Source organism: Falco biarmicus, chromosome 1, assembly GCF_023638135.1.
Source record: "Falco biarmicus isolate bFalBia1 chromosome 1, bFalBia1.pri, whole genome shotgun sequence".
Lineage (NCBI taxonomy): Eukaryota > Metazoa > Chordata > Aves > Falconiformes > Falconidae > Falco > Falco biarmicus.
The window spans coordinates 19550844-19573154 of NC_079288.1; the positions used below are offsets into that span (position 1 = coordinate 19550844).

Here is a 22311-nt window from a genome sequence, read left to right on the forward strand (position 1 = left end):
GCTAATTGTGTTAAGCCTGGGCAGCGCTAATGCAATTGTAGGATTAGCCTGCAGAGACAGCGACACCCCCCTCCCAATTCCTCTGGGGTGATTTGGGGGGGGGGGGGGGGGGGCAGACAGACACGTACCCGGGGTCCCCCAAACTGCCCCAGTGCCCCCAGCCATTGCCCACCCACCCCTGTCTGCACTGAATCCCTGCCTCCCCGGGGCTGGAATTGCCCCAGCGCTAATGAGGGGCCGGGGGGGGGCTGGGGGAACTGCAGGACAGCAGCACCCCTGGGCTGTGGACACCCCCCCTCCCTGGCACATCCCCGCTGCCGGCGATTACCGAATTAACCGGCTCCATCTGAGCCTGTCTGCTGCCGGGATGTGGGTCAGGGATTACCCACCCCCACCCCCACCCCGTGCCCCCCAGCCCGGCCCTGGCTCTCCCCATCCCCACCCCACCCCCAGCTACACCACAGGCACCCCCACACCGGCAGGCGCTGGGGCAGGGGTGTCGCGTCCCCCCCCATCCCATCCCATCCCCGGCCAAGCGCAGGAAGGAGGTTCAGGCGGCCGTAATAAATACAAGAAAAGTTTATTGAAAAAAAAAAAGGGGGGAGGGAGGGGGCAGTGGGCCCCGGCCTGGGGTAATAAATAACAACTGTGCTCCCGGGGGGGCACCAGCTTACAAAATATGGCTCTGGGCAGCGGGGTCCCGTGGGGTCCCCAGTGAGGCTGGCGGGGGCTGCCGGGCACCCCGGTGAAGGGTTTGGGGGGCCCAGCCCCCCGGCACCCCCGGGAACCTGAGGAGGGGCTGCCCCGCGGGGGGCAGCTGGGGCTGCGGGAGGGTCCCGGCCCCGGGAGGGAGGTGGGGGAGCGGCCCCATCCCTGCCTACCTGAGAGCCGCCGGCTGCGGCCACGGCAGCGTCCCCAGAGCGGGGGCATCGGCTGCGGGCAGGGCTCAGCACCACCTGGGGCTCACGTCCTGTCCCCCCGCCCCGCGGGCACCGGGGCTCAGGCCAGGATCTTCTGGGGGATCTCCACCGAGGCCTTGATGAAGATGGCGTTGTCCCGCACGTAGTTCCGCTTCTTGATGTCCTCGTGGGAGATGAACTTGGGGTAGCCGAAGCCCAGGGTGCTCTCGTCCAGGGAGCTGCGCGAAGCTCCCGGCTTCTGGAAGTTTTTCCAGTTGGGATCGGGGTGGAAGGTCTCGGTGATGTGCTGGGGCTTGGAGAGCGAAGGGTCGCTCTGGTCCAGCAAGGAGAAGGTGACGCGGTAGGAGAAGGGCCACTCCAGCAGGTTGTCGTACTCGCCTGGCAGCACGCGGATGTAGATGGAGAGGTGGCTGCTCTCCCCGCTCCCGTTGCCGTTGAGGAAAGCCGAGACCTGGAGCTTGTAGCCGTACTTGTGGGTGTAGAATGGGGGGCTGAAGAACTCGTAGTTACTGCGGGCTTTGGCCTCCTGCAGCTTGCGGGCGTAGTCGGCAATTTTCCAGATAAGGGTCCCGTCGCTGCTCACCGACAGCTCCTCCACGTCCCGCCGCAGCTCCAAGATCTCCTGCCGCTGCCGGCTCACCAGGGTGCACACCATGCCCAGGTGCACCTTGGTGCTCTCCTCCAGGTGCCGGCCCATGGCGAGCTTGGGGCACTGCGGGGACAGCGGGACCATCAGCAGGGGAGTGCCAGTGGGGACACGGGATGTCAGGACAGAAGGATGCCACAGGGACGGCACAGAGATGTCTTTGGAGCATGGGGGTACTGGAGCAGGACAGCACAGGGATGCTGTGGAGGCGCAGGGGTGGCACAGGGACACCTGGTTGGGTGGTGCGGGGACACTTGGGTGGCAAAGCGACACAAGGGTGAGGCAGCACAAGGATGGGGACACCACAGAACCACCTGGATGCGACAGAGCAGAAAAGGGACGCCACAGGGGATGGGACAGACGTCAGGGCAGGAGAAGTGTGGGGATGCTGTGGGGCACAGGGGTGCCGGCGCGGGATGGCGACAGGGATACCGGCACGGGGCTGGGGACACGCTCACCCGGTGCTTGCAGCCAGCTTCCTTAAAGGGGCACAGCAGCATGGCGGTGTTGCAGCTCTCCTTGAGGTGGGTGGGCACATCCTCCCGGGCGATGCTGGGCGTCCCACACTGGTTGGGGCAGGGCACAGGGTACCGGGGACACTGGTACTGGTGGTTCTGGGGACAGAGAATGGCCATCAGCCAGGGCCGGCAGCTGGCAGGGCAAGGGTCCCCGTGGGCCCCCTCTCACCTGGATGGTGTCGAAGACGAACTCCTTGGCGCAGAACGTGCAGGGCTGGGTGCGCTTGGGGCACTCGGCCAGGGCGTGCTGGGACAGCAGGCGCCGCATCATGCGGGCCCCACACTTGTTCTCGCAGTACACGCTCTCCTGGGGACACGTGCCCTGGTGGCCCTGGGGACCACAGCAGCAGCATCACCCTCTGGCTTCCCTCACCAGCCCTGCCAGGGATGGGGCCATGCAGTGCCCAGGTTGTGGTCCCCATGGCGTTCAGCCGGGCTGTCCCCACACCCAAGCTGTGCCCCCGCCCCCCAGTGTCGTGCACTGTCCCCACGGGCAGGTGTGCCCCCATAGCGTCCCCCATCCAGGCTCTGTCCCCATGGCCAGGCTGTGTGCCCTGCAGCCCATCTCAGTCCCCCATGGTGGCCCACATTGCACCCCCCAACCTGGCTACATCCCCATGATACCCCCCCTCCAGGCCATCCCCCCCCCCCCCCCCATGCGTCCCCTGCCAGCTGCATGTCCCCCATCAGAGCCATGCCCCCTGGCACGGTGCCCCCCCCCCCCCCCCCGCCATTACCCACCTCAAAGGCCTCCCCGGTGAAGTCGCTGGCGCAGAACTCGCACTTGACCCGGCGCTTGGGGCAGCCGTGCTGGACGTGCTCGGGCAGGTCGCGGCGGCTCAGCTTGGCGCTGCACCGGTTGGGGCAGGGGATGACGTTGAAGCCGCAGGTGCCAAGATGGGCCTGGGGGACACAGGGGTGGTGAAGTGGGGGCCGTGGGGTGCAGCCGTGGTTCCCCCTCCCACCCTGCCGGACCCTACCTGGAGGTGTTTGATGAGCCCGCTCCAGCGGCAGCCCTCCTCGCTGTGGATGCAGCGGATGGCCAGGCTCAGCACCTGCGCCTCCAGCTCTGGGTCGGGGTAGATCTGGGGAGGCAGCAGCAGGGCATCAGCATCCCGCGCCAGGCTGCAGGGGCATGGGGACCCCCCCAGCAGCCTGGCCGGGAGCCGCAGGCACGCTGCCCACGGCCGGATCCCCCCCGCCAGCGCAGGAACAAGCGCCCTTTGTCGGGAGTGGGTTTCCGCTGCTGGCCCCGCGGCACAAAGGGCTCTTGCTTCCGCACGGGTGCCCGTGCCAGGCCGGCGTGGCGGTGCCAGGCGGCTGTGCAGAGCCTGGGGACGGTCCCTTGGCAGGGACACAGGTGATGGGGACATCTCCTTGGAGTGCGGTGCCCCATCCACGGCTCACCTTGGCATAGTCCAGGGGCAGCTGGTCCTCCGGGCATTTGAAGACGCCTTCGCTGCAAGACACAGAGAGGGGTCAGGGTTGCTGGGGGCTGGGGGCCGGCATGTCACTGGTGACACAGTGTCCCATGGGGTCCCTGCCATCCCACCCCAGGGCATTGGTGCTGCCCCTCCACCCGTGAGCACTCACCCCAAACCAAATCCAGCCACAGCCATCGGGGAGCCACCGCTCTAATCCTGCTCCATCTGTCTGAGCTGGGAAATGCCCCCGCCAGACACCCCCCACGGGCAGCCCCCCCCCCCCCCCCCCCCCCCCGAGCCGGGCACAGTGGCCCCGGTCCCAGGGGGCCTGGGCCAGGCGCTGCAAGTGTGGCACCATCTGGAGCCCCATCGCCCACCCCAGGCCCCTGGGATTAAGCCAGGGTGCCAGCAGCTGGCCAGCAGCGGTGCCAGCAGGGGCCACAGGCACCCACAGCCCCAGGTGCTGGGGCCCAAGGGGACTGGGGGGGGGGCAACAGCTGGGCGCCAGATGTGCAGCCCAGACGCGTGGCCCCGGGGCTCCTGTTCCACAGGAAACGGCCCCACCAGCCACTTCAGGGAGGCAGGGGGCCGGCACAGCAGCTGCCCTGGGAGGGGGCGTCCCCATCCTGCTGTGTCCCCAGGGTGGGGGGCTCCTCCAGAGAGCTGGCCCTGGGGAACAGCCCTGCTCAGCCCTGACCTGTGGAGGGGCAGCATGGGGGGGAGACGAGGATGGAGCCAAACGGGCAGCGCAGCTGGTCACCTCTGGCCCCCATGACACTGTGCCCAGGGACAGACGAGGGTGGCATCCCACATGCCATTCCCGGTGGACACTGCGACAAGAGACCATGGGCACAGCCCACAGGGACACGCAGGGACCCCGGGACTCTGGTGTCCCCAAGGTGGCTCTGGAGGTGGCCATGAGGTTGCCGTGCGTTCGCGCAGCACCTGCACGTCTGATGACCGCATGCCCTTGGCAAGCGCCGTCAGGGCCTTGGCCGGGGCTGCCAAGTGGATGGGAGACGGCGCAACAGAGCCAGCAGTGGCACCCGGCACGCGCTGGCCTGGCATGCCCGGGCACGGTGCCGTGACATCCCCTGCAAACAGCATCCTCGTGCTGGGGGTGTGGGAGCAACAACTCCCAGGAAAAGCAGCACAGTGCTGTGAGGCATGAGCCCCACGGCCACAGCCAGCCCCACGGCCGCAGCCAGCCCCCCCATGTGCCCGGCCTGTTTGCAGCGGGTGTTTCCATGGGTGGCACCAGGCACTGGCTGCGATAAGGTGCCCCGGGCCAGGGCTGAGCACCCCACCCCTGCCCAGGGAGCCCAGGGCCGCCATCGGCCCAAGGCTGCCATCGGCCCGTCGCCTCTCCGGGGGCAGGCAGCCCTGCCAGCACCCGGTGCACGGTGTGGGGGTGCCAGGGCAGGTGGGGAAAGGGGACGGTGACCCGAAGCCAGCGCCTAATCTCCGACAAAGCCTCCCCATTCCTCACGCTCGGCCGGGCAGGGAATGTGCTGAGGCAGCGCCCGGGGGGACCGTCCTTGCCTCTGACCTTCGCCGCGTGCTGGGGCGCAGCGAGGTGATGGGGTGGGAGCCCCGGCACCCCCCAGCCCCACCAGGCACCGAGGCAGGGCAGGATGGCTCAGCCCATGAGATCCCCAAAACTGATCTAGTACAAAGGGTGAGGGGCTCGGCGGTGGGGAACCCCACATCCAGCCGCCCGCGGGACGGATGCGGGAGGGGAGCGGAGGCGCTGCCTGGCACGGGCCCCGGGGAACGCCCGGTTTCACAGAAACCGGCAGCGGTGACGGTGCCCGCCGTGCCCCCGGAACGGGCAAAGGTCGCTCCGTGCCAAGGCGCGGTGCAACCGCAGGCGGCGGCAGAACCCGGGGTGACGATTCGCGCTGCCGCACGCCCACCCCGGGGGGCGCGGACACCCCCGGGCCGTGCCAGCGTGGGACCCCCAGCACCGCACCGGGCACGGAGGGCAAGAACCGGGCAGCATCGGGTGGCACGTGTCCCGCGGGCTGCCCGTACCTGGGACATACCGGGGGGGGTGGGGGGGGTCCTGGTTCCGCGCCCCCAGCGAGCACACAGGGCCCGGCCGCGTCACCCGTGCGCGGGGGGTGGCCGGACACACACCACACACACCCCCGCTCGGCTCCGGGCAGGAAGGGGTTAAGCACAAATCTTTGCAAGCGCTCGAAACTCGCCGCTCCGGGCTTCACCCGGGCCCCCGCTTCCTCCTCCTCCTCCTCCTCACCGAGAGGGGCCACGGGCCGCTGCACCCCGCGAGGCGGCTGTCACCGGCTGGGCGCGCCCCGCTCCCCCCCCGGCCCGGGGCGCTCCGCACCGCGAGCACTCCGCACCCCCGGGGCACCCCGCACCCCGAGCACTCCGCACCCCCGGGGCAACCCCCTCCCCGGCCCGGGGCGCCCCAGGAGCACCCCGCACTCCGGGGCACGGCCCCCCTTCCCCGCCCCCCCCTCAGCGCGCAGGGCGGCCCCGCTCCCGGCAGCAACGCCCGGGGCCGGTGCGGAAGGGGGGGGGGGGACGCGGGAGCACCCGCCGCCCCCCGGGACGCGAAAGCCCGGACAGGGGTTGGGGGTACCCCGGGGAGCTGTACGGGGGAAGGGGTGCGCGGCGTGACGTCAGGCCGTGACGTCAGGGCAGGGCTCACCTGAGGAACTCCTGCAGGCAGGTGTCGCAGAAGCGGTGGCCGCAGGTGGAGACGCGGACGGGCTCCCGCATGGGCTTCCCGCAGAGCGGGCACAGCACCCGCCGCCGCGGCCGCTCCAGCAGTTTGTAGTCGTAGCCCGGCATCCCGCCGCCCCGCGCCGCGCTCCGCGCTCCGCGCCCCGCTCCGCGCCTCCGCTCCGCGCCCGGCTCCGCCCGGGGGGCGGGGACACCGACCAGGCCCCGCCCCCCGCCTCCGTCCCGCCCCCCGCCTCCGCCCCGCCCCCCGATGGGGCTGGGTAGGGACCCCCGGGGGCACCGCAGGGGTGCGGACCCCACCGCGCCGGGCAGGGGCACGCCGGGAGCCTGAGAGCATCGCCCGCAGCACGGCACAGCGACCGCCCGCAGCCCCCCCGGGGGGCCGCACGGCACCTGCAGACCCCCCCTCATCCCGGCTGCGGCCTCCCCTGGCCCTGGGCTGGGGGTACGCAGCGTGCCGGCCTCGCTGGCCCTGCGCCCCCTGCACGCAGCCCTGGCTGTGCCCCCGACATGCCCGGGGCGGGGGGGGCACCTCCCGTACCCACCCTCCCCCCAGAGAGCGCCCCGTGTCCCAGCCACCACCCGCGGCAGGGTCTGAGCTGGGCAACGGCGGAGCAGGAGGCGGAGGGACTGCCCTGAGCACCCCCCCATGCCACAGCCACCGGGGGACACACACACGCTCCGGTGGCTTCATCTCGCTCCGAGCTCACCCCCGGGCTGCAGCCACCAGCATCCCGCGGTTCCCAACCTCCTGGCAAGAGCTGGGAGCAGGGAGAATAAAAGCAAATCCGTCTGGCTCCAGCCCCCACTCCGCTCCGTCAGAAACCGGAGCAGCATATGGCAGGATTTGCCCCTTTCCCCAGAGAGGGAGCCGAGCAGATGACAGGCTGCCAGCATGTGTTAGTGCCACCGCCGCGCTCCAGCCAGCTCCCCGCGAAGGGCGGCAGTTGCTCCAGCCCCAAATGTTAGCAGTTTTCAATTAGCAAATGGCAGAGGAGAGGGATTCCTGGGGGACACGCTAAGCAAGTCAAGCTCCATCACTTGTCACTCAAGGAGCTCACGTTACCCTTCTTCCCGAGAGGCTTCTGCTTAAAATAAAATCCTCAGCAGCCCGGGGGGAGGAGGGCAGGCAGCCTGCCTGCTCCTGCCGGAGCTGCCAAGGAGGGATGGGGGGCTGATTCCTGGGGTTACCCCGAGGGATAACAGGTTTACCCTGCCACAGCCTGAGCCACAACAGGACTTTAGCTCCCAACACCCAGACAGCGGGGAAGCCAGTGCTGGCGTACTTTGAGCGTCAACAGGCACCGTGGGGTCTTCCCTGAGCAGCCTGCGGTGGAGAACCTGGAGTTAAACTTTAACCAGCTCCCAGAGAGCCTGGATACCCAACACCTCAAAACAAATGACAGTGGGCAATGTACAGAGGGCAGCGGGGCACACCAGGCACCTCTGAGCTGTCACTGGGGTGGCACCAAGGGCTGGAGATGCTCCCAGGCTGGGTTTGCTCAGAGCTGCCCCCTGCCCCTCCCCCAGGGCAGGATCCACCAGTGGCCCCAACGGCCAGTCTGGTTCTGCCCCTAGGTCCCAGCAGCAGGCCCTGGAGCCAGGCTCACCACCCAGCCGGAGAAAGGCGCTCCCTGCCACCTGGTCCTGTCTCAAAAGCATCCCCGGACACGGCTACAGGACCAGGCTCAGGCCAAAAGGATGGACCCTTGGCACCCCACGGGGGGACGGGACACCCTGTGCCTTCCGCATCGCTCCTGCAAGCTTAGAAATCCTGTGTCTCTAATGACAGGCGTGAAACAGAGCCGTGTTTCATCGCTGTTTACTGCTTCTCTTTGATGTTTTCAAAATTTTTCTTCCCTAACCTCACTGAAGAGCATCTCTGCTAATTAGCCAGGAGCCGACAAAGCCATCAGAAGGTGCTGGCTGTGCCGGCAGGATGGCTGGGAGGTGTCAGACCCTGCAAACAAAGATCCCCTCCTTTTCCCCTCTCCCTAAGGAAAGCCCTCCCCGCACACAGCATCACAGCCAGGCGTTTGTCTCACACAAAGGCGACACTCAACCTCCGGGCAGGGCAATTCCCTTTGTGGAGGCGATATGTTCTCCATCCCCCCAATATGTTCTCTGTCCCCCGTGATGGGTCAGTTCTTGAACCCTTCTGGGCTCGGGGAGGCCTCCTGCTTGCTTCCCCCAGCCTCCCCCTGCCCCATCCCTCTGCCCTGTGTATATATATATATACACACACCTAAACTGGAGGGACAGAAAACCAACGCTCCGGCTTCTAAAGAAGTTAAGGTGGAGCGTTTTGCCACAGGGAAAGGAGCGGGGAGAGTCCTCTCCCTGCTTCTGGGGACTGGTGCCCAGAGAGGGCAGGGGTGAGGGGAGCAGGGCGGCTGGACAGACGGACGGCAGCCGCACCTTCTGGCAAACCTCCTGGGAATGGGGATACAACCACGATGGAGGTGCTGGGATCAAATCAAATCAGCCCCGGGCTACCAGCCAGTTTGGGCTGATTCCTACTGATGGCGATGGCCTGGGTCAGCAGGATCTTATCGAGCATGGGAACGGGCTTTCCCTGGGTGACAAGGACCGCGGGGGACCTGCACCGGCCAGGATGCGCAAGATGGGACCAGGCAGCCTTATCCCCGCATCACCTCCCCTACCCGCTCCCCTCTGGCCCTGCCTGCCTTGGCAGGAAGAGCTGTGGGGATGCAGCCGATCCACCACCAGCTCTGCAGAACACAGGAACAAAACAAGGATAAAGGGAGAAGCCCTGAGACCTGCAGTTTTCACCAGGAGCTTCTGCAGGGAAACAAAGCAGCAGACGTGAGGAATGCAACTGGCCTATTTGCCCGGGCTGCTCTCTGCCTCCGGCAGCGCGGACATGCCTCGGCTTGTCATTTCAAGAGCTATTGTTGCTCGGGGCTGGGGGCCTCTTTGTTTCCTTTACCCTTTCGCCAGGGTTGGTCACAGCCCAGTATTAAATTATTCAAATCATCTTGCCGGGCTTCACAGCTGAACTCCTGCACGGAGCGCACAGGCTGCGAAATCCCAAGGGCTCCAGCCTTTGCTGCAAGCCCTCAGCCCAGCACAAAGCACACTGGTCCACACTGGTTCCCCCTGCCTGGAGTGAAGCGTCCTAATATTCAAGGTAGTGACACCTCCAGCCCCAGCACTGCCAAGCAAAGGCATCATTAAGCCCTAAAAGAACCAGCACAGGGGTGGGAACAGGGGGGCTGCCAGGGGCCTCACCCCTGGATTTGGCAGCCCAGCTGGAGCAGGGAGAGCCTGGCTCTCCAGGCTGCACATCCCCTGGAACAGTGGCATCTTGGTGCCACCACTGACAACTCAAAGGGTGGCAGAGCCCTCTGTCCTGCCTGCCAACCCTGCCAACCCTCAGCCCTGGCGAGGCTGCAGCAGGAACGCCAGCCCCTTCTTATGGAATGGGTTTGCACATGGCGCGGGGCAAGGGGAGCCCCGAGAGCTGAGCACAACACAAGACAAATCTGTTGCTGTAGGAGCTGCTGCTGCTGCCAGCTCAGCGCAGGGAGGAGAGGCAATGGCCCAGAGGGACTTCGAGGCAGTTTAACCCAGCCCTGCAATTACCCTGGTGCCCAGGTTGGTGTGGGAGCGGGGAACATCTTCCCCTCCGCTGACACCAGGCTGCCGGAGCCGTCCCTGTGACCTACAGCACATGGCGAGTGCCAAGGGATGGCAGAGCCTTTGAATTCGAGTCAGCTTCCCGGGATAGCAGGGTGTAACCGCCTGAAAAGGCAGCTCCACAAGAAACAAAAACGGCAGGGAAAAACCCATGCACCCACCCTGGCAGGAGCCAAACAGGGAGGCCGCGTCTGCCGTCAGGGCTGCACACACCTCTCCCAGCCGGACAGGACCTGCTCCCTTCCCCAGCCGGAGCCTGGGAGGCGAGGGAGGAAAAAGCAGGAGACCTGCAGAAATTCATTACCTTTCACATGACAGAGGGATCAGTTGGCTTCTACCAGAGCCCAGCGAGGCTTCCCTCATTGAAAACAGGAAAGAATCACAAAAATAATTAGAGAGATTTCATCTCAGCCAGCTTATGAAAGCACTGACTTTATACACAACAGATTGGCAACAGCACAAAGATGGATGTGAAAGGCAAGAACATTTGCAATGTCAGGCAGATCAGAGACAGAAGCTCATCAAAAAATGGCCCAGGGCAGATGTAAGTTAAAAAAAGAAAAGAGGAGGGGAAAAAAAAAAAAAAAAGAAAAAGAAAGGAAAGGAAACAACCCTTCTGGAGATACAAAACCGTAACTCCTGTCTGTGACACAGTGATATGCCCCCTCCTGTCTGCCGAAAGGATCCCCGGTGAAAACTCATCATCTTCCTGGAGAGATCTGGGTTAAAAAACTGCAATTACAGACAATCACTTGCTGTGTTTTGCTGCCTTCCACTAGCTCAGCTGGGAGCCAGTGAGCTGGTCAGCAGCAGGATTTAGGGGCCTGAGGACAAATGTCAGCTGGAGAATCCTCTGGTAAGCTCCTGGGGCCAGGAGAGGCTGTAATTGGAAAGCTCCAGGCGGCGTTTTGGGAGAGTGAGGCACGCTGCGCCGCACAGAGAGGCTGCTCACGCCAGGTTTGGCCAGCCGTGCAGGCCAGGACCCTCAAAAGCGTGATGAACAGCTCAACAAACGGGTGAAACGTTGCGGGGGGGGGGGGGGATGGGAAAGAACAGACTTCTCTAATTAGAAAAGAGGTTTGCACTTAGTCACCCAGCGTAGCGCCTGGGGCCCTAACTCCAGACACTGCTGTGCAAAGGCTGACAGCTCTCTCAGACACCAAGCTGTCAGCCCGGGCTTTGTAACCAAAGACAGCTTCCATGGGGGAAAGCAACCTCTGTGCTCCTCACCCTTCCACACAGGCACTTCCAGTGGGGAGGGGCAGAGCCCCCACACGACCCCCTGAAGGCAGCACCGGAGCTCCGGGGATGTCCACCCCACAGCACGGCCGGGGCAGCGGCTCTCAGGCACAGGAGGTTCACAGAGAGCCTTGTTGATTTGGTGAGACCAGCTCCGGTTCGGTGGCAACCACCGTCGGGAGCATCCTGTTTCCAGATTGCTGCTTTTGGAATGCAGCTGAGGAGCTCCAGAGCCTGGGGACACAGGTCCAAGCCAGGCCACAGTGGGCAGCAGCAAGAGGACAGGCATACCAGGTGGCTGGGGGGAGCCCCAGGACGGGTATACGATGAGGCTGGATGTGGCCCCTCTCAACTCAAGCTCACTGGGAAGGTGCCTCTTCCACGGCAGCTGAAACACAAAGGGCAAGGACTAAGAATAAGCCGTAAGCTGTCATCTCGGTGAAGCTCCAGGCCCTGCCCCACACAGGCCAGATACCCAACAGATGGGCACACCATCCCTGTCCTGCCACCCCAGAAAGCCACTGCAAGGCCTAAGTAGTGGCGCAAGCAGGAGGCAATGCCCAGCAGCCAGAGCCCAAGCAGGAGGAAATGCTGTCTCCTGAGGCTTGTGCCCTCCTCTTCCTTTCCAGCATGCCCAGCTTCTCCCAGTTACTCCTGCGTTCACAGCGGGATTGAGAGAAGGGTGCAGCAGTGGCCTCACTTGGGCAGAAGCCGAAGCCAGTCAAAAACGGTGTTGGCCACACGGGAGGAAACCGCAGAGCGGTACAGAACTGCTGCCCCAAAGGTGCAGTGCTGCTCACCTGCACCAACACCCTCTCTGGGCCAGGTCACAGCCGCAGCTGACAGCAGCAATGACAGCACACATGTCACTAGCTCTTGTGTTCTCTCTGCAGAGGTTTCCAGGCAGACTAAGCTGCGTGAAAGCCCAAAGCCAGATCTCAGCTTTTTACACAGCTCTCGATGCTTTTTGTACCCTGATCGCTGAGGGGTGCTGGAGCAGGCACGGCTGCTGCCCTGACACCGCTGCTGCTGCGTTTGCACTTCCAGTACCGGGACAAGCGGGTTGAGGTTTTGGACAGTGCAGAGGGACAGCAGCGGGGCTACACCCTCAGGCCCTGCCCTTACGGTGCTGCAGGGGGGAGCCCACGAACAGCTGCTGTGGGGTGCAAGGCAACTCCGGCAGCGGAAGGGGAGAGCAGCCCACAGCCTTCCTGCAAAGACAAAACCCTTTTACTCCTGTGACAAACACCCTACTTGTTCCCGAGCACAGGACTCGGCTGTTCCCTGTCCCCTTCACGTGGCAGCACATATCCCATGAGAGCTGGGCACTCGCCGGGGAGGAACGGGAGCCATGGCTGATTCCGCTGCACTGGGGCAGTCAGCTGGGCCTCCTCCCCTCCGGGGTGTAATTAGCCTCCTTGAAGTGGGCTGGGACTGGAATCCCTCAGCCCAGCGCCGAGGCCATAATCGGCCTGGCAGAGGAGGAAGAAAGGCCCCTCCAGCAGTCTGGGCCAGGCTCCCATCGCACACCCAGGCAACGGAAGGGCAGGTCACACCATGGGCACATTTTAACCGCGCAACGATGCTGCCTTTGGCTCAAGCAGAGAGGAACCACATAAACCATTGCTATCTTTTCCAAACCACAATGGAAAGGCAGCAGCCAAAACGACGCCTCAAATCTCAGCTTCTATTTCAGCAGCATCAATTAGAGAGCTGCTCTTTTTGGATACTCGGTGGACCGCCAGCACACTGACTCCCCATCAGCCGCAGCTTGGCCAGCCCACCTGTCTGGGAGTGCATGAATCCCCCTCCGCTGCCCCTTTGCTCCCCTAGCCCAGAGGAAGGGGTAGCATCAGAGTGCTGCATAGCAGAAGGGGAACTTTTGTGGCCTTTGAGTTATTTCTCTTCTTCTACAGCTCTAGAGGGACTAGAATAACACAGAGCTCGTGTGCCAGGGTTACTCACTACAGCTCCAGTCACAAGGCATTGTGGCTGGCTGGGCTGTCATGACAGAAATCACAGTCATGAAGTTTCTACTCACGCTTTACTGCCAGCAGCGTGTTCCCGTGACAGCAGGCTACGGAGGTCACCAGGTAAGGATGCGTCTCCTCCAGCTGCACCGGCCTCGGCACTCCTGTTTCCTCATCCTTCCTGCCCAGGCGTCCCCTGGCTCCTTTGCCCCACGTGCACACCTCCCCCTCTGCAGGGGGATACATACAGCGTGCTGCACACAGAGCTCACCAGCAAATAGGCCTCCCATGTCCCTGGTACTGCCCTGCGCTATCTCCCAGGCCTGCCTTGGCCACAGCATGGGCTGCAGGCAGGGGAAAGCCAGGGTCTGCTACAGCCCAGGACACAGGGGCTTCAGCCTCACCTGCTCCGATGGCCACAGTGAAGGCGTCCCCACAAGCCACCACAGTGACCTTCATTGCCTGGAGCCCCACAACCAGGTGGGGTACGCGGCTGTTGCGGCAGGAGTTGGTGCCCAGCTGCCCATGCTGGTTGCTCCCAAAGGTGTAACACTGGCCAGAAGCTGACAATAGAGATGAGAGAAACAACTGGGTGTCACCCGAGGATGCGTTGAAGCCCCTGAAGCTATTTGCCCTCTGCCATGCTGATCACCCTGCTCCAACAGAGCTCCAATGTCAGGAGCAGGGTGCCTCCTGAGCCTCTCTGAGGTCTCTGTCCATGGGAAAGAGGCAGGAGGAAGAGAGTGAAAACGCAGGTCCCCCCTCGGGGATCTGGGCACACACCCCTCACCTGTGACTGCAGCCGAGTGCGCTGTACCGATGTCAGCGCACACAATCAGCTCTCGGTTCAAGGGGGCCGACTGGGCACACATGAACACAGTGGCCTCTTCCACCTGGTCCTCTGGGGAAGGCTCCTCTGCCGAGCTGATCCGATCTAGGCCCAGCTTGTTACACCTGCCCGGGGAAAAGCACAGTTCAGAGCTGCCTGAATGCAGCCTGGCACAGACACCCCAGAGAGAAATCCTGCCCTAGCATAACCACCCCACCAGCAGTGTGATGCTGGGGGGTAGGATGGCACAGAGGTGTCTTCTAGAGCCCCTTGCCCCCTCTTCTTGGGCCAGACACAGGCTGGCAGGCCCAGGAAGCTTAGGCAAGCTCTGGAGCACAGACCCTTACCCCTTTTACCTGTTGCTCCCGCAAGCAAGAATCTGGTTCCTCACTGTGAGGACCATGGAGGAATCAATGCCGCAGACAACCTTCTGAGCCTCATGCTCTGGCGGGACTGGGACCTGCTGGGGGGAGTTGTGGCACTCCAGGGTGCCCAGCCCAAGCCGACCTGGCAGGAGGAACAGAGCAGGGCACAGCTGATGGCAACAACCTGAGCACAGCCCCCTGAACAGCACTGACATAGCTGCTGCAGGAGCCCAGCCTGGGATCTGTTGCTGCAGAAGGCAGCAAAACCCAAAGCACAGGGGCCCTGGTATGTGGCGAAGCAGCTGCAACCCTTCCACACCCACCTAGCCTGGCACATCTGGAAAGGACTGCAGGCAAGCAGGGCCAGCGAGGGAAGTGGGAACAGACAACAGAAAGCACCAGCCCTGTTTTGCAAAGCAGACATCTCTTACCATTATCCCCCCTGCCCCAGGCAAACACTTCCCGTTCGTTGGAAACCGCCAGGACGTGAGACGCACCACAGGCCACCTGCACCATCTCGTAGCCCAGCAGGGCCTCCACGATCTTGGGCTGGCAGGGGAAGAGCAGCAACCGTCAGCCGAGACCTCCCAGCCTGCCCGGCTGCTCCCATTCCTCCCACCCTGCCCCCCCAGCCTCAACACAGCGCTGGCAGCATCCCAGTTTTCATCCAACACAAACACCAGCGAATTTTTCTGTTCCAAACAGTCTTCAAAGGGTCGAGAGACTACGTGCATGCAGCACAGAAGATAATGCAAACATCTCTGGGGCAGAAGCAAGCAGCCAGCACAACGGTTTGGAGAGGGAATAGGTTCAGCTGAAGGGTTGGGATTCGCCCCCTTGCCCATGTGGGGAGTGCCAGGGGCTGTTAACGCACGCTCTGAGCAGGCAGGGGCTTGGTGCAGGATGCGTTGGCTGTAAGGCTCTTGTGCAGAGGAGCTGCGAGCTATCGGCTACATATTCGTTAGGGTGTGGAGAGACCAGCATCTCTACGTTTTGCCCAGCCCCTGCTGTGACCTGCTGTTAGATCTGACACCTCGCCACAGCGAGCCTCATTCTCATTATCTTCTGCAAGTGAAAAGCACCATTTGTTGGGATCTGGCTGCTGCTCCCAACTGGTCTCCCCTCCCCAGCAATAAGCACCGAGCAGCTCAGCTCCGGACAGAGCAGGAATGAACGAGCCAGCTGACCACAGTGACAAATGGCACCAGTCCTCGGGCTCGGCTGGAAGCCATCGGCTGCTGCCACATCCGAGGGCAGGCGAGGAAGAAGCTGGAAGGCAGCAACGGGCCCTCAACCCTAGTGTTCCGAGCCAATCGGAAACACACATCTCTTCTTTAAATACTGGCTCTTTTGAAAAATAACTTTTCTCAGTGAACCCTGGCAGCTGCAGGCCAAGAGTGAAGCAGGCAGGTGTGTGATTGGAGGCAGCCTCCAAGCTGGGTGCCTGCCAAGAGCAACCACAAGGCAGCTCTTGACTTCCCCCACACTCAAAGGGATCATTGTGCAGGGGGGGGAGAGAGAGAGAGAGAGAGGCAGGTTGGGTCTTTTAAAACCAGCAGTGACAGGGAGAGGAGGGGGAGGGGTTCGGATGCCAGAGCACGCCTGGGATGCACATCCCTGGAGCTGGGATGAGCCCTCTCACGTGGCACAGAAGGCATGATCCATCCTCTACCCTGGGGGAGCAGCACGCCCAGCACCCTCACAACAAACCTGGCTTACATCCGTGAAGTTTCCATGCCCCAGACAGCCATTGCTGCCGCTGCCGAAAGTCATGATTATCCCCCTGTCTGGAAAAGCAGAAAGAAGTCGTGTTACTGGCACACGTGAGGCCCTGCAAGGCACACACAGACCGTGGGGCTGGCTGTGGCTCCCAGGACAGTGTCTCTGCTTGGACCCACTCTGACTCATAACTTGCTGCAGGAGCCAGAAGCCTTCAGCAAGCTTCCAGAGAGCGGCAGCCTCGATGTGCTGCGACAACTCGCCAAACAAACAGCAGATGATAGGAGAGCACTGAGATAACATTATTGCAGCTGTGCACGCAGGAGCTGCAAACTCCAAGGTCTGACAAGGTGTTAAATACACAGAGACACTCATCGCCCAGCAGAAGGGTGGCAGGAAATGCCATGGAGAGGTAGGACAAACCCATGCCCATGACATTTGCCAGTTACATTATCTGTCGTTAGCTACCCTGATCCCCAGCAGAAGTGCAAACAGGGCTCCCAAAGGACCACTGGGAGGGCTTTGCTCTGCAAACACAGCCTTGGGCTAGTATGCGTGCTCCCCTCCCAGTCAGCATGCCTCCTGGCCCACTCTAAGGGGGTTCAGACCCTGCCTTCCTGCAGCTGAGGACAGCCAGCCCTGCAGGAGCTCACGCTGACTCCTCACAGCAATGCCAGTCACTGCTTGTGTCTGTGTCGCACTCACAGAGCACATGACAGAGAAAGGCTGAAGGTCCCAGACGCTGCCCACGCTGCAGTCCCCACTGTACAGGTCAGTTCTGTCTTCAGGTGACACCAATGAAGTCAGGACAGCAAACAGCAGAGATTTGTGGCCCTCCCCACGTGGCACAGACCTTTGGGACCAAGCTGTGTGGCATCCTAGGAGGACCATGCCTGCCATTTCTGACCTCCACCTGGTGTAACATAAGAGGCCACAGAGGCCTTCATGTCACCCCAGCCCAGCGCATCGCATCGCTCAGGCTCCTCTCCGAGCAGGCTCCCCAGGCAGTCACGCTGCATTTGCAAGGCAGCTGCCGTGCAGAGGGGTCTGGGGCTCAGCCAGGAGGCAGCAGCTCACCTGTGAGGCAGGCTGTGAAGAGATCACCGCAGGACACGTGTTTGATGGTCACACCAGACTGGCCCTCCAGAAAACGGGACACAAACTGAGGCTGGAGCTGCTCGGTGGCTCCTGGGAGAGAAGGGCCTCCTGCAGTACCCATCGGGGGAGCCTGGCAGAGAGAAGTCATGTCAGCTGCTGCACCTCCATGCAGCAAGAGCTAGGCTGGAGAACTCAGACGAACCCTTTCCCACAGGCTTATTGGTGTTACCTGCCACCTGGACTGGACAGCAGTCCTGGAGAGCACAGTGCCAGAGCCTATGCAGTGAGCAGGAACGTCTCCTCCTCAGAAATCACACATCTGAGATTTCCACAGCCACTGCTTGCCCCAGGTTCCCTGTCACTCACCTCCCACATGATGAGCCGCCCTGATTTGGTGACTCCGGCCTTCTGCGTCCTGCCAGCAGATACCTGCACCACTTCGGTGTTAAGCATGGGCAGGCGGAGGGGGGTGGTGATCCCGCTCCCCCAGGTGTAGATGGACGACAGCAGAGGAGGGATTCCTGTCCTGGCTGAACCACCTCGAACACCTACAGGTCAACAAAGAGAAATCATTAACGTGGATCCCTGACTCTCTTTGCACAGAAAAAGAAACAACACCAGCCAGTCTGGGTGCCAGCATAGCTGCCTGCCAGCCAGCACAGCCAGACCAGTGCCGGTCCAAGGCTGGCAAGGGGCTGCTGGGGAGCTCCCTGCCAGGGCTGAAACACGTGGGAACAGCTCCTTGTATTTTATCCTAGAACTGAGGAAAGTGGCCCCACGACAGCTCTAGCCAAATTGCTACCAATGTCAGCTGCACTGCCCTGCACCAGGACAGCCCCCCTCGGCACCACCGGCTGGTTCCCAGCCTTTGCTGGAAACAGCAGAAATTTGATTCAAGGGTTCAAAACCTAGAAGAGGCAGCTGGAGAAAAAGCATTGCTTGGTCCCCAGAGCAGAGGTGCCCGTGGGCTCCTCTGGGGTTCAGGGAAGGTGACATCTCTTAACTTTCTCTCTCCAGAAGCTTGAGGGCCTCTCTGACCCCATCATCCAAAGGAAAGGTCCTTCTGAATGGAGCTGTGTTGAACGCATCATGTCAGGACTCACCCCTCTGCCTGGCACTGCTCATTCGTCCTCCCGTCCGGCTGTGGGTCACTGCCGCCACTGGAGCCAGGGGTTTTTCTGGCCTGCCAAACCAAAATCCAGTCCTTAACATCAGTGCCGCCCCAGAGGTCCCGCAGAGCCGTGGATCACAGCAGGTCTGGACAGAGCTGCAGCGTAAGCCACAGCTGAATAGCTCACAGAATTGCCTCGGTAGGTGCTTTAAACCACCTGAGAGAGGGGAGTTGGCATCAGTTTGCTTCCCTTTGAGCTCATACTCTCTATTCACTGCCACTGCAATGACAAACCCGCACCTGCCATGGCCCTGAGCCACTGGGCCAGGCTCAGGCCGCAGCAGCTGCACACTGGGTAACACAGGAGAGCTGCACAAGGACAACACTCTTTGGAGCTCATAACCGAGACATACAAACTGATCAGACACGTTGCAGGCTGTGGTAGCCCCTCCCAAGGGACACTAAGGTGACAGTGTCACTTGCCTTCTCATTTTGACACTGCCCACATCAGTGTAGAGGTTCAGAAGGGGCCGAATGCAGATGGCCTGAGCCATGATCTCATTCAGCTGGGGCCGCTTGGAAGGATCCAGGTTCAGCATGCTAAGGATGAGCTGGCGCAGGTCAGGGCTGTAGCGATCCGATATTGGGGCAAATGTCCCGCTCATGATTTTCAGCACTAAGGCAGGAAGATTCTGGAGAGAAAACAAAAGAGAGACATACAGTGGCTGGGTGGTCAGAGGTGAGGCCAAGGGGCGAGAAGTTTTCAGCACTGCTCTCTGCCTTCACACCTCCAGGCTCAGTGAGAAGAGTGATCCAAGCGCACATTTTCACCTCTGTAAGAAGCCACAGCTCCCTGCGCTACATGTAAACCATATCCCTCTTACCGCAGCTTCAAAAGCCCTCTTGAGGCTGGCAAGTTCGTACAGCACACAGCCCAAAGCCCAAATATCACTCTTCTGGTTGTAAGGCTTCCCTTCACAAAGCTCTGGGGAGATGTAGCATGGAGTTCCCACAACCTAGAAGAGACAAAGAAATTTACCACAATGCTGAGAAACTGGAGCAGCGAGGTGGAAAGAAAAATGCTGGGTTCAGAGAGCAGTATGCAGGCTGGCTGGAACACCACCAACCGAAGCATAGTAGAGCTGGGGTTTTGTTCCCCAGTGTCAACATCTGCCTGGCAATCTCAGAAAAAAACATGAGGATTTGCCTTTCCAGTGACCTTCCTTGCACATGCAGATATTATCTCTAATTTTGCTCCTATCCACGTGAGAGAATCAGAGCCCAGAGCAATATGATATAAATGTCTAGCCACATTAGTCCAGGTGGGGAATGATATTCAAATCTCAAGCAGAGAGAGGAGATTAAGACAAAGTAGGATGGTGGGGCACAGGCAGAAATTCCATTGCCAAGTATGTGTCAGACGAGCCTGCAAACACCACCCCTCCCACTGTGACAGCAGGAGGAACACTGTTGACCCTCACCAGTGAGCCCAGACACCCCACCCTCTCCCAGGCTTGGGTAGACAAGTCTTTCTCACCTTTCTGCAGCCCACGGAGCTGCAGCAGACTTGGGCGTGAAGACTTCAGCCTGTGTAAACACCAAGGAGCAAGGCAGCATTGCGGATGTGGCCTACTGCAAGTATGCTACCTCCAACCTTGCTGCCTACAGCAGCTTCCAAGAGACTACTGTGAGCCTAGCCCAGAGTTTCCAGCCTGCTGCCACAGTGGGAAGTAGTTCCTCTACAAAGCCAGGCCACTCACCGTGTAGGCTTTGCTCTTGCTGCTCAAGATTTTGGAGATGCCAAAGTCTCCAATCTTGACGATCATGCGATGTTTGTCCAAGAGGATGTTTTGAGTCTTCAGGTCGCGGTGCAAGATCTGCTTGGTGTGCACATGGTGGAGAGCCAGCAGGATCTGCACGAAGAAGTGAAGGATGGTATCTTCATCTAGCAAGGAGTTGCAGCGCTTATGAATAAACTCTGCTAGCGTGCCCCCTGTAAAGAACAACAAAGGGCTGTCAGCAAGGGTGGCTGCACAGGGCAGCGCAAACCCAGCCTAAAAGCCAGGGGAAGGATTTAGCCATGGCATCCTAACAAGCCAAACGCATGGGAAAAGGCACATCCTGGTGGGATACACAGCACATCCTCCAGTGCTCCTGTGACTGTGTGGAGAACAATGGCAGCACAGTTGGTGGGACAAAGAAACAACGAGGGAGAAGTTACTGTTGACATATTGTCAAAGGCCGCAGGAAAAGAAACGCTAAAATTATAGCTCTTGGAGGAGGACATAAACACGGATGGCAGAACAAGATAAGCCTGTTCTGTGAAAGAGAACTCTTGCAGTCCAGGAGGCCACGTGGCACTGAGAGGCCCCTATCGCAAAGGGGAGATCCAGATTCAGGGCTCACATACAACTTTTAACAAACCATCATGCAAATGTTGATTTCATCTTAAACTCCATGGCAAATCTCGTTAGAAATCACACCTTCCCATGCAAAGCTGTGGGACCAACAGCATGGCCGATAGCTGACACAGGGAAATGTACGTGAAATCTAAGCCAAGGGCAGATGGTGGCACACTTATCAGCAACAGAGGTGTTAGAAATATCTTTGTTTTGGATATGATTAGCAGGTGCAAGGCATATAATCACAGAGTGGTGGAGCTGGGAAGGGACCTTGGGAGGTCATCTGGTCCAATCTCCTGCTCAAGAAGGGCCACCGACAGCTGGTTGCCCAGGACCATGACCTATCTCTTGAGTATCTCCAGGGATGGTGACTCCACAACCTCTCTGGACAACCTGGCCCAGTGCTCAGTCACTTGGCCCATGGTCACCTTGACCCCCAAACCCTCTTCTACAGAACTGTCTGTTTGAGAGATGTGTTTGGACTTTTCTGGGGTCCCCAAAGCACAGGATCTTTACAAGGAGCACAACATGGGGCCATAGCAGCTCAACTCAAGGAAAACTGAGTGCTTAGCATTCCCTGGACCTGCCGAGGAACCAGCTATGGGTGCTAGGGAGATGAGGGCCCACCTGGGGCATACTCCATGGCGATCATGAGCGCCTTGTCCTCCAGGAAGTTCTCATAGTACTCGATGACATTGGGGTGGCTGAGCAGCTTGAGGACCTGGCACTCATTCTGTGCTGCCAGCCGCTCATCCTTGCTCATCTGCTCCACAGGGATCTGCTTCAGGATCACCAGCTTCTGGTCGGCCTTGCGCAGGCACAGGTGCACGATGCTGCGGGGACAGGGCCTCAGCGTGGGGCAGTGGGGGGGGCAGGGCCAGGCCACCCCCCCCGGGTGACACATGGCCCCTGTCCCCCTGCTGCCATGGTAACAGGGCCTGCAATCCCCTCCCCCCCCCCCCCCCCCCGGGGTGTCACACCCCCAGTACCGTGTCACCCCATCGCCATGGCAACAGCCAAGGCCTGGACACACACCCCCCACCCTCCCGCAGGGCGCCACACGCCGGCTGACCCCCGTGTTGCCATAGCGACGGGGCCCTTGCGCCTTGTTACCATGGTAACGCGGCCTGCGGCCTCCCCCTCTTCCCCGCCGTGCCGTAGTGCCGGCGCTCCCCCCACACGCTTTGCCACGGTAAAAAAGACCAGGAGACCCCCACCCCGCTTCCCCCGCTCCCGGTGCCCCCCTCGGAGCCACGGGGCCGCCCCCGGGGCCGCCCTCACCCGAAGGCCCCTCTCCCCACCACCCGGATCCGCTCGTATTTCTCCATCCCTGCCTCGGCCGGGCCAGGGCTCCTCCCGTCTCCATGGAGACACTTCCGGGAGCCGCTACGGCGGCCGCGGGAGGACAAACCACCGCGGGCCGCGCCCGTCCCCCTCCGCCATGTGTGTAGGGCTGCGGGGGGGAGCACTGGGCTCCCTACTCCGGCCAGGAGGGGGTAATACCGCCCCGGCTGGGTCCCCACGACCCACGAGGGGGCAGGTCCCGGCGGAGAGCTTTGGGGTGCACTGGGCTCAGGCTGGGGGGCGCCCCCTCAGCAGCCTCCGGGGGGGCGCTGCGCTGCGGTAGGGCCAGGCACAAAGGGCCCGGCTCCCCCTCCATGTGTGTGTGTGTCACCCAGGACCACGAGCACCCCTGCG

The 22311-nt window shown here is 61.7% G+C and overlaps 2 protein-coding genes across 3 annotated transcripts; both read right to left on the bottom strand.

Moving 5' to 3' along the window:
* Positions 1 to 561: 561 nt before the first annotated feature.
* TRAF4 (TNF receptor associated factor 4) lies at positions 562 to 10317 on the bottom strand. 2 transcript variants are annotated; one of them, XM_056356113.1, is made up of 7 exons: positions 10185 to 10317; positions 3492 to 3543; positions 3065 to 3169; positions 2826 to 2987; positions 2254 to 2415; positions 2025 to 2180; positions 562 to 1632 (listed from the first exon to the last, which is right to left on the bottom strand). In XM_056356113.1, the coding sequence occupies exons 1-7, from the start codon at positions 10241 to 10243 to the stop codon at positions 1000 to 1002; spliced, it is 1329 nt and encodes a 442-aa protein (XP_056212088.1). In that variant the 5' UTR covers positions 10244 to 10317; the 3' UTR covers positions 562 to 999. The 2 variants fall into 2 exon arrangements, with proteins under 2 accessions (XP_056212088.1, XP_056212005.1); XM_056356030.1 differs by lacking the exon at positions 10185 to 10317 and adding an exon at positions 6186 to 6396.
* Positions 10293 to 22037, bottom strand: NEK8 (NIMA related kinase 8). The gene is made up of 15 exons (XM_056355757.1): positions 21895 to 22037; positions 21241 to 21446; positions 19972 to 20204; positions 19096 to 19227; positions 18695 to 18903; positions 18204 to 18283; positions 17467 to 17648; positions 17080 to 17230; positions 15994 to 16070; positions 14715 to 14832; positions 14275 to 14425; positions 13880 to 14043; positions 13494 to 13652; positions 13161 to 13319; positions 10293 to 11507 (listed from the first exon to the last, which is right to left on the bottom strand). The coding sequence occupies exons 1-15, from the start codon at positions 21939 to 21941 to the stop codon at positions 11479 to 11481; spliced, it is 2097 nt and encodes a 698-aa protein (XP_056211732.1). The 5' UTR covers positions 21942 to 22037; the 3' UTR covers positions 10293 to 11478.
* Positions 22038 to 22311: the final 274 nt, after the last annotated feature.